This window comes from Marmota marmota, unplaced genomic scaffold, assembly GCF_001458135.2.
Source record: "Marmota marmota marmota unplaced genomic scaffold, marMar, whole genome shotgun sequence".
Classification (NCBI taxonomy): domain Eukaryota; kingdom Metazoa; phylum Chordata; class Mammalia; order Rodentia; family Sciuridae; genus Marmota; species Marmota marmota.
Window position 1 is genome coordinate 12,266,918 of NW_026000242.1, and position 14,987 is coordinate 12,281,904.

At 35.7% G+C, this 14,987-nt stretch overlaps 1 protein-coding gene across 7 annotated transcripts in view; it reads left to right on the forward strand.

Annotated features, from left to right (window-relative positions):
• The window catches only part of Alg9 (ALG9 alpha-1,2-mannosyltransferase), an 86,740-nt gene that overhangs the window by 11,879 nt on the left and 59,874 nt on the right, over positions 1 to 14,987 (forward strand). For all 7 annotated transcript variants that reach the window (XR_007344551.1, XR_007344553.1, XR_007344552.1 and 4 more), the window contains exons 5-8: positions 2,793 to 2,881; positions 5,456 to 5,591; positions 8,268 to 8,355; positions 8,525 to 8,630. Coding sequence is in view for 4 of the 7 variants with exons in the window: in XM_015489899.2 (XP_015345385.1) it covers positions 2,793 to 2,881; positions 5,456 to 5,591; positions 8,268 to 8,355; positions 8,525 to 8,630 (419 nt within the window). In the remaining 3 variants the exon portion in view is untranslated. The remainder of the gene's footprint in view (positions 1 to 2,792; positions 2,882 to 5,455; positions 5,592 to 8,267; positions 8,356 to 8,524; positions 8,631 to 14,987) is intronic.

Below are 14,987 nucleotides of genomic sequence, written 5' to 3' on the forward strand. Positions count from 1 at the left end.
CGGGGAGGGGGAGAGAAGGGAAGGCGAAGGGGGCGGGCAGGCGGCTTCCCCTCATGCCACACGCGCGGGCGCCCGCTCCGTCCGGCCGAGACCCTATAATTTAATAGAAGAAAAAGTAAGCCTAAATCTTCATCATGTTGGCTTAGGACTTGACTTCCCTAACAAGACTCCTAAAGTGCAAGAAATAAAATCAAGAATCAATAGATGGGATGGATTCAAACTGAAAAGCTTCTTCTCAGTAAAGGAAACAATCAAGAATGTGAAGAGATAAACTAGAGAATAAGAGAAAATCTTTACCACTCGTACCTAAGGTAGAACACTAATATCTCCAGGATATATAAAGAACTCAAAATACTTAACACCCAAAAAACAAATAACCCAATCAATAAATGGGCTAAGGAATTGAACAGATTCTTCACAGAAGAAGAAATACAGTCAATTAACAAACATTAAAAATGTTCATCATCTCTAACAATTAGAGAAATGCAAATCAAAACTACTGTAAGATTCCATCTCACTCCAGTTAGAACGGCAACACTGAAGAGTAAAATCAACGATAAGTGTTCATGAGAATGTGGGGAAAAAGGTACACTCATGCATTGCTGGTGGGACTGCAAATTGGTGCAAACACTTGGGAAAGCAGTATGGAGATTCCTCAGAAAACTTGGAATAGAACCACGATTTGACCCAGCTACCCCACTCCTTGGTTTATACCTAGAGGACTTAAAATCAGCATACTACAGTGACGCAGCCATATCAGTGTTTATAGCACCTAGGTGCCTTTCAACAGATGAATGGATAAAGAAAGTGTGGTATATATACACAATGGAATATTACTCAGCCACAAACAACAGTGAAATGATGGCATTCCATCCTAAATGGATGGAATTAGAGGCGATCATGCTAAGTTAAATAAGGCAATCCCAAAAAGCCAAAGGCTGAATGTTTTCTCTGATAATTGGTGCTGATCCGTCATGGTGGGGGGAGTGGGTAGGCAGAATGAAGGGACTTTGGATTGAGCAGAGGGGAGTGAGAGGAGAGGAGAGGGTGTTGAGGTAGGAAGGAAGGTGAAATGAGAAGGACATTATTACCGTATATACATGTATGACCAACTGTGTGACTCTACACTGCATACAGCTAGAGGAATGAGAAGTTGTGCTTCAGTTGTGTATAATGTGCCAAAATGCATTCTGTTGTCAGTATAATTAGAACAAATTAAAAAATAAATAGTAAAGAAATAACAACAATTAGCTAAACTGTAAAACTTTACTTATTAGGTAAATATACTAATATTTTATTTAAATATACTAATTAGGTAAATATACTAAATATATTTAAATATACTTATTGAAATATACTTATATAAATATACTTAAATATTAAAGTATATTTAAATATATATTTAAATATACTTATTAGGTAAATATACTAATATTTTTCTTTAAATATACTAAATATACATTTCTTTAAATATACTAAATATACAGAAGTATATATAGTATATTTAAAGAAAAGTAAAATAAGTATATTTAGTATATTTAAAGAAACAAAAAAGGGAACTGAAAAAATGAACAAGAGAAAAGAGACTACAAAAAGGACCAGGTAAATTTGAAAAAAGAACCAGAACTTGTAGAAATGACAATATAATTATATTCATATTATTAATTTTACATAATGTTGTATAATAAGCAATATTGATATAATATTCGTAATACTTATATATTATAGATATTTAAAACTCAGCAGGTAATTTTAACAGCATTTTTTGGATACTGCTAACAAGTAAACTAGTAAACCGGAAGACTGATTTGAGGGAATTATTAAGAATACAGTATTGATAGACCAAAAGAAGAAAAAGAAGAAGAAGAAAATATAGGAATATGTCAGAGGCTAAAAAGTATGTAAGGTAGAGCTGAAAGATTTGATATAGATCTCATCCGAATTTAGGAAATGATACAGAAAATGAGGAGAGGCAATATTCAGGAAATAGTAGCTGAGAATTTTCTAGAATTGGTGGGAAAAGTGATAATCTCTAGATTTAGTAAATCTTATATATCCCAAACTATATTCATGAAAAGAAATCAGTGAAACTATGTAAAACCCCATGGACAAAGAAAAAGATGTTAAAAGTTGACAGAGAACTACTGGAATGTCTATAAAGGAATACTAGAAAAAATATTAGACAAAAAAAGGTGTCTTCAAAGTGTTGAGAGAAAATGGCTGTCATTCTAAAATTGTATATTCAGTCAAATCATCTCACAATCGAGCTAAATAAAGGAAGGCTTTTCAGAAGAGGAATAAAAAAAAAAGAATCCAACCAATCAAAACCCAGAGGATTTACCATTAACAGATTCTCATTAAAGGAATTTCTAAATGATGTACTTGTAAAGAAACAAAATGATTTCAGAAGGAAGCTCCAAGCAAAATAAGGAATCTGAGCAAGAAAAAGGCTATCACATAAGTGTATCTGAACAAACAAAGCAATAATAATATCTAAAAATGTTTAATTTGTGGAGTTAAAAAAAAAAAAAAAGAGACCTGGGGCGGTGATTGTGGCTCAGTGGTAGAGTGCTTGCCTGGCTCATAATTTTAGCATGTAAAGTATGTATTTCCTCTTGGATAGGGAACTTCACTCCTATGTCAGGAGTAAGATGCACATGAAAATGCTAGCAAACTTATCAAATGAGTTCTATATTTGACTTTAAATTTTCAGTATTATCTCTGATAACATGTTCTTTGATTTAAAATGTCTGTGTCTATTATCTGTGATACTAATAGTCTTTGCCTTTTAGGGCTGTGTGCAAAAAGTTTGGGCTCCATGTGAGTCGAATGATGCTAGCCTTCTTGGTGCTCAGCACTGGCATGTTTTGTTCATCATCTGGTAAGTAAAAGTACAGGTGAGGGGATAGCAGTTTCTTCCATGATTTGCAGTTGTATTGCAAGGAAAAATTTGTCCAGACATAGGTTATATTTGTATAAAATGTCAGTAATTTGCAGAGCACCCTTATCTACATTATCTTGATTAACCTTTACAACAATCCCCGTGCTATAAATAAGAGAAACATTTTCTCATTTTTGCAAGTGAAGGCACTGAAACTTAGCAAGGTGAAAAGAACTTACTAGATGTCAAAATTCATAACTGAAACTCACCAGGGTGCTTTTTATTACATTCTTGCATCAACCACCCACTTCCTTTCTTGGCCACGATGGGAAGGGAAGTGATTTTTTTTTTTTTTTAAGAAGTTCTTTGAGAATGCTGGGGCTGTGGCTCAGCAGTAGCACACTTACCTGGTATGTGTGAGGCATGAGGTTCCATTCTCAGCACCACATACAAATAAATAGAATAAAGGTCTATCAACAATTAAAAAGGGCTGGGGTTGTGGCTTAGCGGTAGAGCACTCGCCTCGCACATGTGAGATCCTGGGTTCGATTCTCAGCCCCACATAAAAATAAACAAGTGAAATAAAGGTATTGTGTCCAACTACAACTAAAAAATAAATATTAAAAAAATTTTTTAAAAAGTTATTCTTTGGGCCTAAAAACTCTTTTCTTGATTATTTTGTTTTCTGCCCATTATTTGAAATGTGCAATCTTCTATTTTTTTATTTATTTTGATTTTGAAGTTAGCTTCTAGGAATTTAGAATAAAACCTTTCAAACTGTGCTGCCATTGAGCATCTGTGTTTTGTGTGCTGAACCAATACAGCCTGCTAAAAAGGTATATTGTCAATTACTAGTTCTCTAGAAAAATTAAGTTACTAGAAAATTAAGTTACTAGGTGTCATTGTCTCAATTTTAGTTTCTGCTTGTATAATCTAGAATCTAATGTGCATACTAAATATATACAAAATATAGTATACACAAAAATAGTATCTGGCACAAAATTACATGTTTACTTTTCCACTGAATATATTGAAATTAATGTTGCTTTGTGGAAAGCTCAGGGTTCTACCCTGGAATAACTTTGAGATCCATTGTCATAAATTTGTTGATGCTTTATCCTGGAAGCTGGCAGAGACCATGGATACCTCTGTACTTTTGTCCTCTACCTCAGTAGGTGGAATTGATAGCATTGGATGGCATCATATTATGTAGCATTTATTTTTGAACGTTGTACCTCATGTTTTTTTAGTTACCTTGCCACTCTAAAAATTGAGTTTTATGTGTGGGAGATTTCTGGGAATATCTTTAATTTTGTACAATCAGTTGAGGCACAGATAAGTTAAAGGAAGCTTTGATACAGAGCCTCTGAACCCTGTTCTGAGTTTCTTAAATCTCACTGCTTCTTTTTTGTAGTTCTTAAAATCAATTGATTTTTCTTCTCTAGTGCTTGCTGTACGATCAGATCTTTTGCAGCAGGAGATTCAGATTTGAATTTTTTTCCCCAGTACTAGGTATGAGCCCAGGGCCTTGTACATGGTAGGCAAGTTCTCCACCAGTGACCTACATCTAAAATGCTGCCCCCACTCCTTTTTAATTTTGAGACAGGGTCTCTCAAAATTGATGAGGCTGCCCTTGAATTTGTTATCCTCTTGTCTCAGCCTCCCAAGTAGCTGGAATTACAGGCATGCCCTCTTACACCTATTCAGATCTACATTTTTGTTCAGAGTTTTTAGAAATACTTTGATTGTTGTTGCAGAAGCCCTGAATATGCTCATTCCTCTGCTGTATACCACAACAAGGTTAAGGTACATGTAAATAATTAGGAGACTATCCAAAGACCAGATTCTTTATGTCAGTGGATGCAGGATGCAAAGTGGTGCTGCTGAACTGGCATGGTAGAGCAAGCACGCCTATAACCCAGTGACTTGGGAGGCTGAAACAGGAGGATCGAAAGTTCAGAGGCAGCCTCAGCAACTTAGCAAGGCCCTAAGCAACTTAGTGAAACCCTATCTCAAAAAAAAAAAAAAAAAGGCTGATGATGTGGCTCAGTTTTTAAGTGCCCCTGAGTTAAATCCTTGGTATGAAAAATAAAATAAGTGCTGCCATCCAATGTCTGGTCCTTGAGTCAGACTTCCTAGAATTACTGTAAGGTACAGGTTAGGAACTAGGACAGTCTCAGGAAACTATTAAAAGATAACTTTCTTCAGAAATAAATTGTTGGCTATGGCTATAAGACTTTTAAAGCATTTGTCTGCCTGGAAATATAACCTGGAGTAATTCCTGAGGAAACTGGAATTTATAAGTTTTAGATTTGAGGAACAGGCTAGGAGAAAAATGATGAGGTTAGTCTATAATTGGGGCCGTGTGTTGATACCTAAAAAGAGTGAGAAAATAAGAAAATCATTGAACATTCTTTTTAAAGGAGGGTCCCTTTACCGGCTATTTCTTGTATTGTATTGCCCAAAATATGTTGCTAGTTATTGACATTTTTCAGCGTAAGTTAATTTTTAATAATTGATACCTAATCTTAGACTCTTGTCCCCTTCCCTCCTTTCATTTCTTTACTCTTATAGCATTCCTTCCTAGTAGCTTCTGTATGTATACCACGTTGATAGCCATGACTGGATGGTATATGGACAAGACTGCCATTGCTGTATTGGGAGTAGCAGCTGGGGCTATCTTAGGCTGGCCATTCAGTGCGGCTCTTGGGTAAGATACTAACATAGTTCCTCTCATATATTCCTGGGCATAAGGTAAATCTTAATGTTGAATTAACTCCATATTATCTAGGTATCACCTAAAGTTATAGGAATCGATTGTGCCTATGAAGATTCTGGGAAGCAATAGCATGTTTTTATTTACTTTTTTTAAAATATATTTTAAGTTGTAGATGGACATAATACTTTTATTTATTTATATGTGGTGCTGAGGATTGAACCCATTGCCTCATATATGCTAGCAAGCACTGCACCACTGAGCTACAACCCCAACCCAAAAGCATGTTTTTCTTAATGCTTATTATTATGATTAATTCTAATAATAGTAATGGCTGTTAAGCATCTGCTGTATCTGAGGCACTGCTAAACCCTTTGTAAACTTTATTCCAGAACCTGACAACAGCTCTGCAGGAGATCATTAGTGCTTTATAATTGAAAAAATAGACTCCAAAAGTTTGAGTAATTCATATTTAAGATTATGTTTGCTTTTGAATCGAGGCCTTTCTGATTGTTTAACTGATATTTTTCCCCCCACACTGCATCATACTATGCTATACATTTTCTTCTTCATCAAGGCTTGAAATCTGAATTTGCTTCAGTCCCTTTTTCCTTGTCCCAGTATTGTTTTTTGTTCTTGGCAGAGGACGGTGGGTTGGTACAGGGGATTGAAATCGGGGGCACTCGACCCCTGAGCCACATCCCCAGCCCTATTTTGTATTTTATTTAGAGACAGGATCTCACTAAGTTGCTTAGTGCCTTGTTTTTGCTGAGGCTGGGTTTGAACTCACGACCCTTCTGCCTCAGCTTCAAGAGCTGCTGGGATTACAGATGTGCACAACTGTGTTGAACTCCAGCTTTATTTTTTCCAAGTTCAATTGTATCTCTCATTCCTTTCCTTTACTCTTTGTTCTCATATCTTTTATTCTAATTTGTGCTGCTTTAACTTATTGACTGTTCTAATAATTAAAAAAAAATTTTATGGACTGGGGATATGGCTCAAGTGGTAGCGCACTTGCCTGGCATGCGTGCAGCCCGGGTTCGATCCTCAGCACCACATACAAACAAAGATGTTGTATCCGCCGAAAACTGAAAAATAAATATTTAAAAAAAAAAAAAAAAATTTTAGTTTGATATTAAGGTTATTATAAAAGTAGTATTTCTTTGCTTAAAAAAAAAAAGTACCAGAAAGTGGGTGGTAGCTAGGCATTTGCCTAGCATGCAAAAGGCCCTGGATTCAATCTTCAGCANAAAAAAAAAAAAAAAAAAAAAAAGTTGTATGATTTAAAAGGAATTCCTAATTCTTTTCTCTTCTAGCCAGTCCTCAGTGACAGTCACTGCTAATAATTTTTGTATGTCTTTCCAGAAATTATCCTTGTGTCTATAAATGCATAGGCATACACACACACACACACACACACACACACACACATATACTTACCACATTTTGAAATAAATAGAATTATTCTGTACATACAATACCTTTTATTTTTTTGGTACTGGGGATTGAACCCAGGGGTACTTAACCACTGAGCTATATCTCCAGCCTTTTTTACTTTTATTTTTTGAAATGATGTCTTGCTATGTTATTTAGGGCCTTGTACACCATTGTGCCTGGCTATTTATCTTTTCTTGAGCACAGATTTATGTCATTCTCTATCAGTTGCATAATGTTCTATTATACAACTGACTATACTATAATTTATTTAACCATGCCTTATTGGTAGTTTTTGTTACTGAACATAATGTTTCAGTGAACATTTTTTTTGTGTGTGTGTGTGGTACTGGGGATTGACCCCAGGGCCTTGCACATGCTAAGCAGGTACTCTACCACTGAGCTACATGCCCAACCCTTCAATGAATTTTGTACATATATCTTTGTATACTTGGTAGAATTTCATTATGGCATAAATTTTTAAACAGGAAATTACTAAGAGGATGGGTCATTTAAAATTTTCTTCATTTCCTTTTAAAAGTCTGGTTTCCCTACCTCCAATATGATCTATTCTTCGTATCATCCTAAAATTATTGTATCTTTAAGATTGTATCTTAAGCTGTTTTCTGTAAGTTCTGCTATCTATAAGTTCTGAAGGAATGTAAAGGAAGAAGAGTTAATGGTGTTGGAAGAGGATATATCAGAATTGAAGTCAGAGTTTGTGATATTATATTGCTAAAAGCCTGCTAAATCTTATAAGAGAAAGATCAGTATTTATTTGCTGAGATCGGTGAAGGATAATAGGGTCCAGTTGCTTATAATTAATATCTTTTTTTTATATATTATATTTTTTTAGTTGTTGATGGACTTTTTTTTTTATGTGGTGCTGAGAATTGAACCCAGTGTCTCACAAATGCTAGGCAAGTGCTCTAACATTGAGCCACAACCCCAGACTCTATAATTAATATCTTTTAAATGTCCATTATACAGAAATATGTATAAAATGGAGTTTGTTTAGCAACTCAGTATTTAGATTTGTATATGTATGGGACACATTGATCTCTAGGTCCCTATGAAAAGATCACGTATTTTTCAGAAGATATCCTCTCACATACTGGTTTTCTTCCCTCTTTGTCACTGATAGAGACATTTTATTCTCAACTTGGCATAGATACGTGTGGATATGGCCTGTTAAGTATTTTACATAACTTCCCATTTTGTTTCTCTGTTGAATAGTTTACCCATTGCCTTTGATTTGCTGGTCATGAAACACAGGTGGAAAAGTTTCTTTCATTGGTCACTGGTGGCCCTAATTCTCTTTCTGGTGAGTTTTCTTTTTTCTCGTTTTGTTCTCATATCATAATGAAAATAACTTCTGATGTGGAAAAGGAAACATTAGGAGGTGATTTTGTTTTTCATTCTCAGCATTTTGAGAATATTCCTAGAGTAAAACTCCATAATTCCTGTATTTTCTGTTTTCTGTTCTGTTTTAGGTGCCTGTGGTGGTCATTGACAGCTACTATTATGGGAAATTGGTCATTGCACCACTCAACATTGTTTTGTATAATGTCTTCACTTCTCATGGACCTGATCTCTATGGTAAGGATTTATGAAATTTGGGGAAGAGTAGAAAATAGCTTCACTTACTTAAACTTCAAAATTTTAATTCAGTTATCTTATTTTATTAAATATAGCATTTCTTTGCTGGTGATCTTTTCCCGCTTTAAATTTAAAGAGAATGATATTTGACTGGTTATGGTGACACATGCCTATAATCCCCACTACTCGGAAGGATAATGCAGGAGGATCAGAAGTTCAAGGCCAGCCTGGGAAACTTAGCAATACCTTCTCTCAAAATAAAAAATGAAAGAAAGGGTTCAATTCCCAGTACTGCAAAACAAACAAACAAAAAACCATTTGAATGTAGCACAGTGATGTCATGTAGCCACTTAAATACTTCTCCTTGAAAAATGTGATATTCAGATATTAGTCCTCTGTCTTGGTATGTTACTCCCAATTTCCAGAGATAGAGTTTTGAGAACTATTGAACGTCCATGGCTTTTGATGCTACTTTTTTTTGTTGTTGTTGTTTCTGATGTTGAGGATTGAATCCAGGCCCTTGTTAGGCAGGCTCTCTACCAATGAGTTCAACCTCTATACTCTTTTTCCCCTTTATCAGAAAATTAATGTGATAACAAAAAGAAAATAATAACATCATCCCATCATTTCCATGTGGCTATTGTTGACACTTGGAAGTATATACCTCTAGACATTTTCTGCACACACAGATACTTTATATTACTTTTTTTTTTAAAATTTGCATCACTTCAATACCAGATATTAGGAGAGAACATTTGGAAAAATCTGTAAACAAAGTGTAACAAATGGGAATGGAGTCATCAAGAGATGGTAGGTAATTTGGTCATTTAGGGTTAAGAGAAAAAAAATTGAATGCCGTTAAACTGGGCTGCTTCCTCCAGTGTACTCCCATCTTCACTCCTCCTTTCCTGCCTTTCTCACCAGTTGTTGAGCCAAGGTTTTGTTTTGACCCCTGAAGGCATATGAGTTATAGCTACATAGGTTTGAGCTGGAGATTTTTCTGATCAAATCGGCCATGGAGAGAAGCAGATTTTTCATTAGAATAAGTATAATTTCTTCTACTTTAATCTTTTAATCTATAGAGTGTTCTGAATATGTGAATGTCTTGCCTATTCTATGAAGCTGGTCAATATTGTCACCTTGTTTGCCTATTATAAATTGAAGTCTTGTTGCTAGCCATGTCCCTCATTTGCCTGAGCCACGGTATAAGTAGATCCAATAGATTGCACGAGAAGCTTCAAGTGAGATTTACTTGAGCTCTGGTATTTTGGAAATATTTTCATTTTAGATAGCAAGTAATAGGTCACAATAAGGAGTGCTTTGTTTGGTGAACTATATTCACAAATCACATAAAGAAAAATTGCTAAGTGAAAGAACTTTCAAAGGCTCCTTTATGGTTCCAAGGTCCTCAAGGATCTGAGAAAGGCCTCTAATTCTAAGCTCTTGCCTCTAGATGTCTCCCTTCAACTAGGGAAAGTTTGCATGTTTTTAATTGTTCCTTGTTTTAGTTTATAAGATTTTATTGGACTCTATAAGACAGTAGAAGATTTAAAACCCAGATGGCATTGATAAAAATTGTTTACATTCTGTATAGGTGAGATAATTTCTACTTATTTTGAAAAATTGGCTTCTCCAGTATTATGAATGGGTTATAATATAATAATATTCTGATTGCTTATTTATAAAACCTTTGTTAGAGTACATTAAGGTGACATTTTTTGTAGCCCTCTAGATTGATAAAGCTTATAAATCTAAAAATAATAATGTTGGTAGGGAAGTAAGGAAGAAAGAATACATTCTGATTTTACGTTTATACTTCTAGTTTAACTATGGGTTGGTCAGGGTGCTGTGGTAAGTTTGGGGATCCAATAGAGTAGTGTCCTGTTCTTCTTTGGACATTAGCATTTGTTATTCATTTCAGCTAATGTTTTACTAGGAAAGAGTCCTTGGGGCTTCTGTTCTGCTTTGGTGTACCTAGGATGGCTTTGGTTCAGATTTTCCTGTTTTGGATATAGATAACTGATCACTGTTCTAGTGGTGGCAAAAGCTTTGTTGGGATAGTGGAAATAGTCAGACCAGCCATGAATAGGACTGATACAATGCTGTAGTCGCTAGCCTTAAGGGAATTATTCCTCAGTAGTAGAATTTTTGAGCTTTTATCTCATCTTTGAATTGACAGATTGTTTTGGTCTGATTTTCATTCTTTAAAGAGTATAGGCTGGGTTCAGTGGCATGTGCCTATAATGCCAGCTATTGAGGAGGCAGAGGCAGGCAGATCATAAGTTCAAGGCCAGCCTGGGCAACTTAGTTAGGGATTTTCTTCTCTCTCTCTCTTTCTTTCTTCTTCTTCTTCTTTTTTTAAAATGTCCCCTCTCTGGCTTGGGATTTCTTGATATTGAACAGGAATAAAATAGATATAAAATACTTAAAAATACTTTATAATTGTCAATCCATTCAGAAAATATCAAAGACTTATTTTATAGGTGCATTGATGATGTAAAATTATCAAACAGTGAGATGGTATATCTTCAGTGTTGGAAGTTCTATTTCATTTACGTATGTGTTTGGCACATTTTGTATTATTTTGACTATTTTATAAGGGTTTCCTGCTCCAAGTGCCTCATTAGCTATTGTAGGCACACACTTTATCTGAAAATGGAAATGCATTATGCTTATAGTGTTTTACATATTTTTAGTGCTGCTTCTGATACATAGGAACATAAAAAGCCTACATATACTTTTTGTATGAATAGACTTCAATTGAAGAAACAGTGAATAAATTGCCTTTCAATAGACTGTCTCATAAGGCTGCAGGCATACAGTAATTATAGTACAGTGTATTATGTGTTACAGTGGGATGAAGAGAGTCAGGGAATCATAAGAGCAAATTCCTCTGATGGTATCAGGAAAGATGTAGTGATTGAGTTGAGCCTGGAAGGAAGAGTAGGAATTTGCCTAGTAGATGCTGGGGTGGGGGTCATTTCAGACAAATGGAGCGTAAAGTATAGGGACTGCTGAGGCAAAAAGATTGAATACTGAATTATTTTTAAACACAACATTTTAGAGCATTGACTGAATTTTGGGTAGAAACTGTTTGGTCATGAGCAATATGATTTTATTATTTCCATTGTGATTATAATAATATAAATATTTACCTTCTCTATTGTTCTTGGTTTTCAAAGAGAACTTTCTACCTTTCTTGGCTAGATAGCATATATTAATGATACATTGCAGACCTGAGCTGACTACTTTGTTTTGAAATCAGGGAAAAGTAAAGGAGTACTTCTGCACAGATAGCAATCACAATGCCTTCTGTTTACTGAATGCCTGTTACATTATATGCCAGAAAATTTTCACATACTGTCTTCTTCCCCTCATAAAAACTCTGTGAGATAAAGATAGGCATAAATTGTGCACAGATGAGGAAACCAAAGTTGAAGTGGTGAAGAACTCAGCACTTAATTAAATAAGTAGAACAAATCAGATGAGAGCACAGGATTGTCTGACTCCCAGGCCTGTGTTCTTTCAATTGAAAATACCCTTAGCAAAATCCTGGAATTTAGCCATTGAGATTCTACAGGAGAATAAGTTTGCAAAAACAGGCAGCATGATTTCAGAGTAGTAGAAGGTAAGAGTCAACCCAAGGAATGAGGGGAAGTGGCACCTTTGAAGGGTTTTGGCCTTGGAGGGCTCAGAGGGCAGAGTGATATGCATGCTGGCAAGCTGTTTGATGTGGGAGCACTGTGCTTGATCCCTTTTGAAGAAAGAAAGAATGTTTTGATAAAGTAAAGAATACTTGGTGTAGGAAATTTAGAGTGGTATAGACTAAAATTGTAAAGTCATAAGCAAGATCTTACATGATTTGTAGGGTCGAAGATCAACAGGTAAAACAACATCGCAGAAAAGAAAAGTGATTCGTTTGGCACTGATTTTTGCCTCTGGTAATGTTTCAAGTTTCCAGATGTTGATGTGGGTGAGTTTTGTTGTCTGGTGTTTGCATAGAAGTGCTCTCTTATGAGGAATTCATTGGCCTGGAGAAGGTATGGGAGGCACTTAAATGAATCACTTTTCCCTCAAAATCAACAGTGGGTCTACTCAAGACTGTCACTTTGCAGCTTAGGACAGGACCCTAAACCTTGTTTATGTGTTTTGTCAACATTAGTCAGATCACTGGACAGGAAGTTTCAGAAGGTAAAGGCAAATGCCTGCTGTTTGAAGGCTTGCTGTTTCCCATCCTTGCAGCAATAGAGGGTAAAGCTCCAATGGAGTCTTATGACTGCTTAGAGTTGACTGCCAGCCAGAACTGTTCTGGAGCCTTCATTCTCTTGTTAATCATTTCTGTGGAATTTTGGTGGCTTTTCCCTCTTGGGGGTACAAATTTGACATTTGTGAGGATGACTTGCTGTAATTTAGTTCCTACATACCTGTTAAATATCAGGCCCATAAAAACGTTCCCCTTCATTCAATCTGTTGAACAGTAAATATCATTCTTTCTTTAAGCCTCTTTCAAAACACCCTTTAGATCATTTGATTGAAAGGAATTGAGGCATTTTCCAAAAAGGGAGAATTGTGAGTCACTCCCTGCAGAAACCCTGCTGCCAGCTTGCTTTACCTCACATCTTGCACAGGTTCAGTGCTCTGCTTATCATTCTGAAGTGTTTTTGTCTGCATTGTTCAGCTTTGATATTTTTTGAACATTAGTTTTGAGTTCCCTGGAAGAAAATACAAGTTTAAACCTTTTTTTTTTTTCCCCCTAAGAAAGTATCTCAATATGTAGGGAAGGATACTAGCTAACAAAATCCACCCCCCCCCCTTTTTTTTGGGTCCCTGTTCACCCTTGTTTATTAAGACTGTTGTCACTTGAACTTTCTTTACTCTTGGCTTATCCCCCAATTTTTGTACCATCCTTCAGAGAAATAACAGCCTGTTATGAAATGCTCAAAGCCTAGCTCACAACTTAATGCTTCTATACTTCAAAGTGTAGTATACCTAGGTAAAAAGACAGCTCAAACAGAATGGTATAATAAATTGTGATAGAGACAAACTTTCTATAAGCGGAACAGTTTTTCTGAAAAAAAAATCTATATTTGCAAATATCAAAGAGACAAGAGGCTTTTTTCTTTTGATGCTTACTCTCTGTAATGCATGGTGTAAAATATAACCCTCTTTCTCTCTGGTCACTCTGTGTTTTCTTTACAGGCTCAGATTTTCAAAATTCTGTTAAGAAAAAAAGGAGTTAAAGGTTGATAGCACTGCCTCCACACTGATGGTCAGGAGAGGGTTATGTGAAAACTCCTCTCCAGTAGCTGGAATCTAAAGGACTCAGTTTATGTTTTTAAGTATTAATTAAAACCCAGAGAAGGCATGTATTTCTGTTTTGAAAATAGCACCATCCAATAGCTTTTCATAAAAAAGAGTGGTATATAAAGAATACAAGATTAAAATATCCCTAATGTTCTTGCCTGGGTCAGGATCTCTGTTGCTGAACAATCCAGTTAGTATTAATTTTTTTAACACATTTTAATTGTAGAAATTGATGGGTTTTACTGTGACATTTCCATATGTGCATGTATTGTTCATGGATCATGTCCATCTTCCCTTTTGTCTTCTCCTCACCTTCCTGCTCTCCCTTCTTCCCTGGCCTCCTTCCTGATCCCTAATTGTTCAGTCTTTGTGTTTAGACAGGAAGGAGTGAGCTTTTCCCAAAGATTACAAGAAGTTGAACTTGAACTCTTCCTTAGTATGCCCTCCCCTGCCTTTTACTCCTTCCCTAAATGTTTCTAGCATTATGAAGTTTGGTTTCTAATCTTATTTTGCTGTGCAAGCTGCAAAAATTTTGTCAGGTTTTTCTGACTATTCCTCTGCCTCCTGATTACCCTTTTAAGCAATGCTGATTGCAGGAAATTGCTGTGGTGCAAGGCGGGTGTCACAACACGCAGTGATTAAAACCCGCATGTGTCATTCACTGCCTGATTGAAGTAATCATACGGAGGAAAAAAGCAGATGAAAAACCTGCTAAATGTGCAGAGGAGGACTGTTTCTCATTTAGATTTAAGGATTTTGAGTTAAAGATTGAAATCTGTGAGTGAGGCTTGTGTTTTCAGCATTTTGCTTCATTCTGAATCTTCTAAGCTTCTGAGCACAGCCTGATCTCAGTATGATCCTACAAAACCAAATTTGTTGCTTCTGGTGATATAAATAGGTACTCTGTGTACAGGACCATAAAATAGTGGTTGAACATATCAGGGGATAGATGCTAGAATGTAAATGCATCATCAAATAGGTGTGAATAAGATGGCAGAGGCCTGAATATCTCAGACCAAGTTTCTTTATTACTCTTTTTTTTTTTTTTTTTTT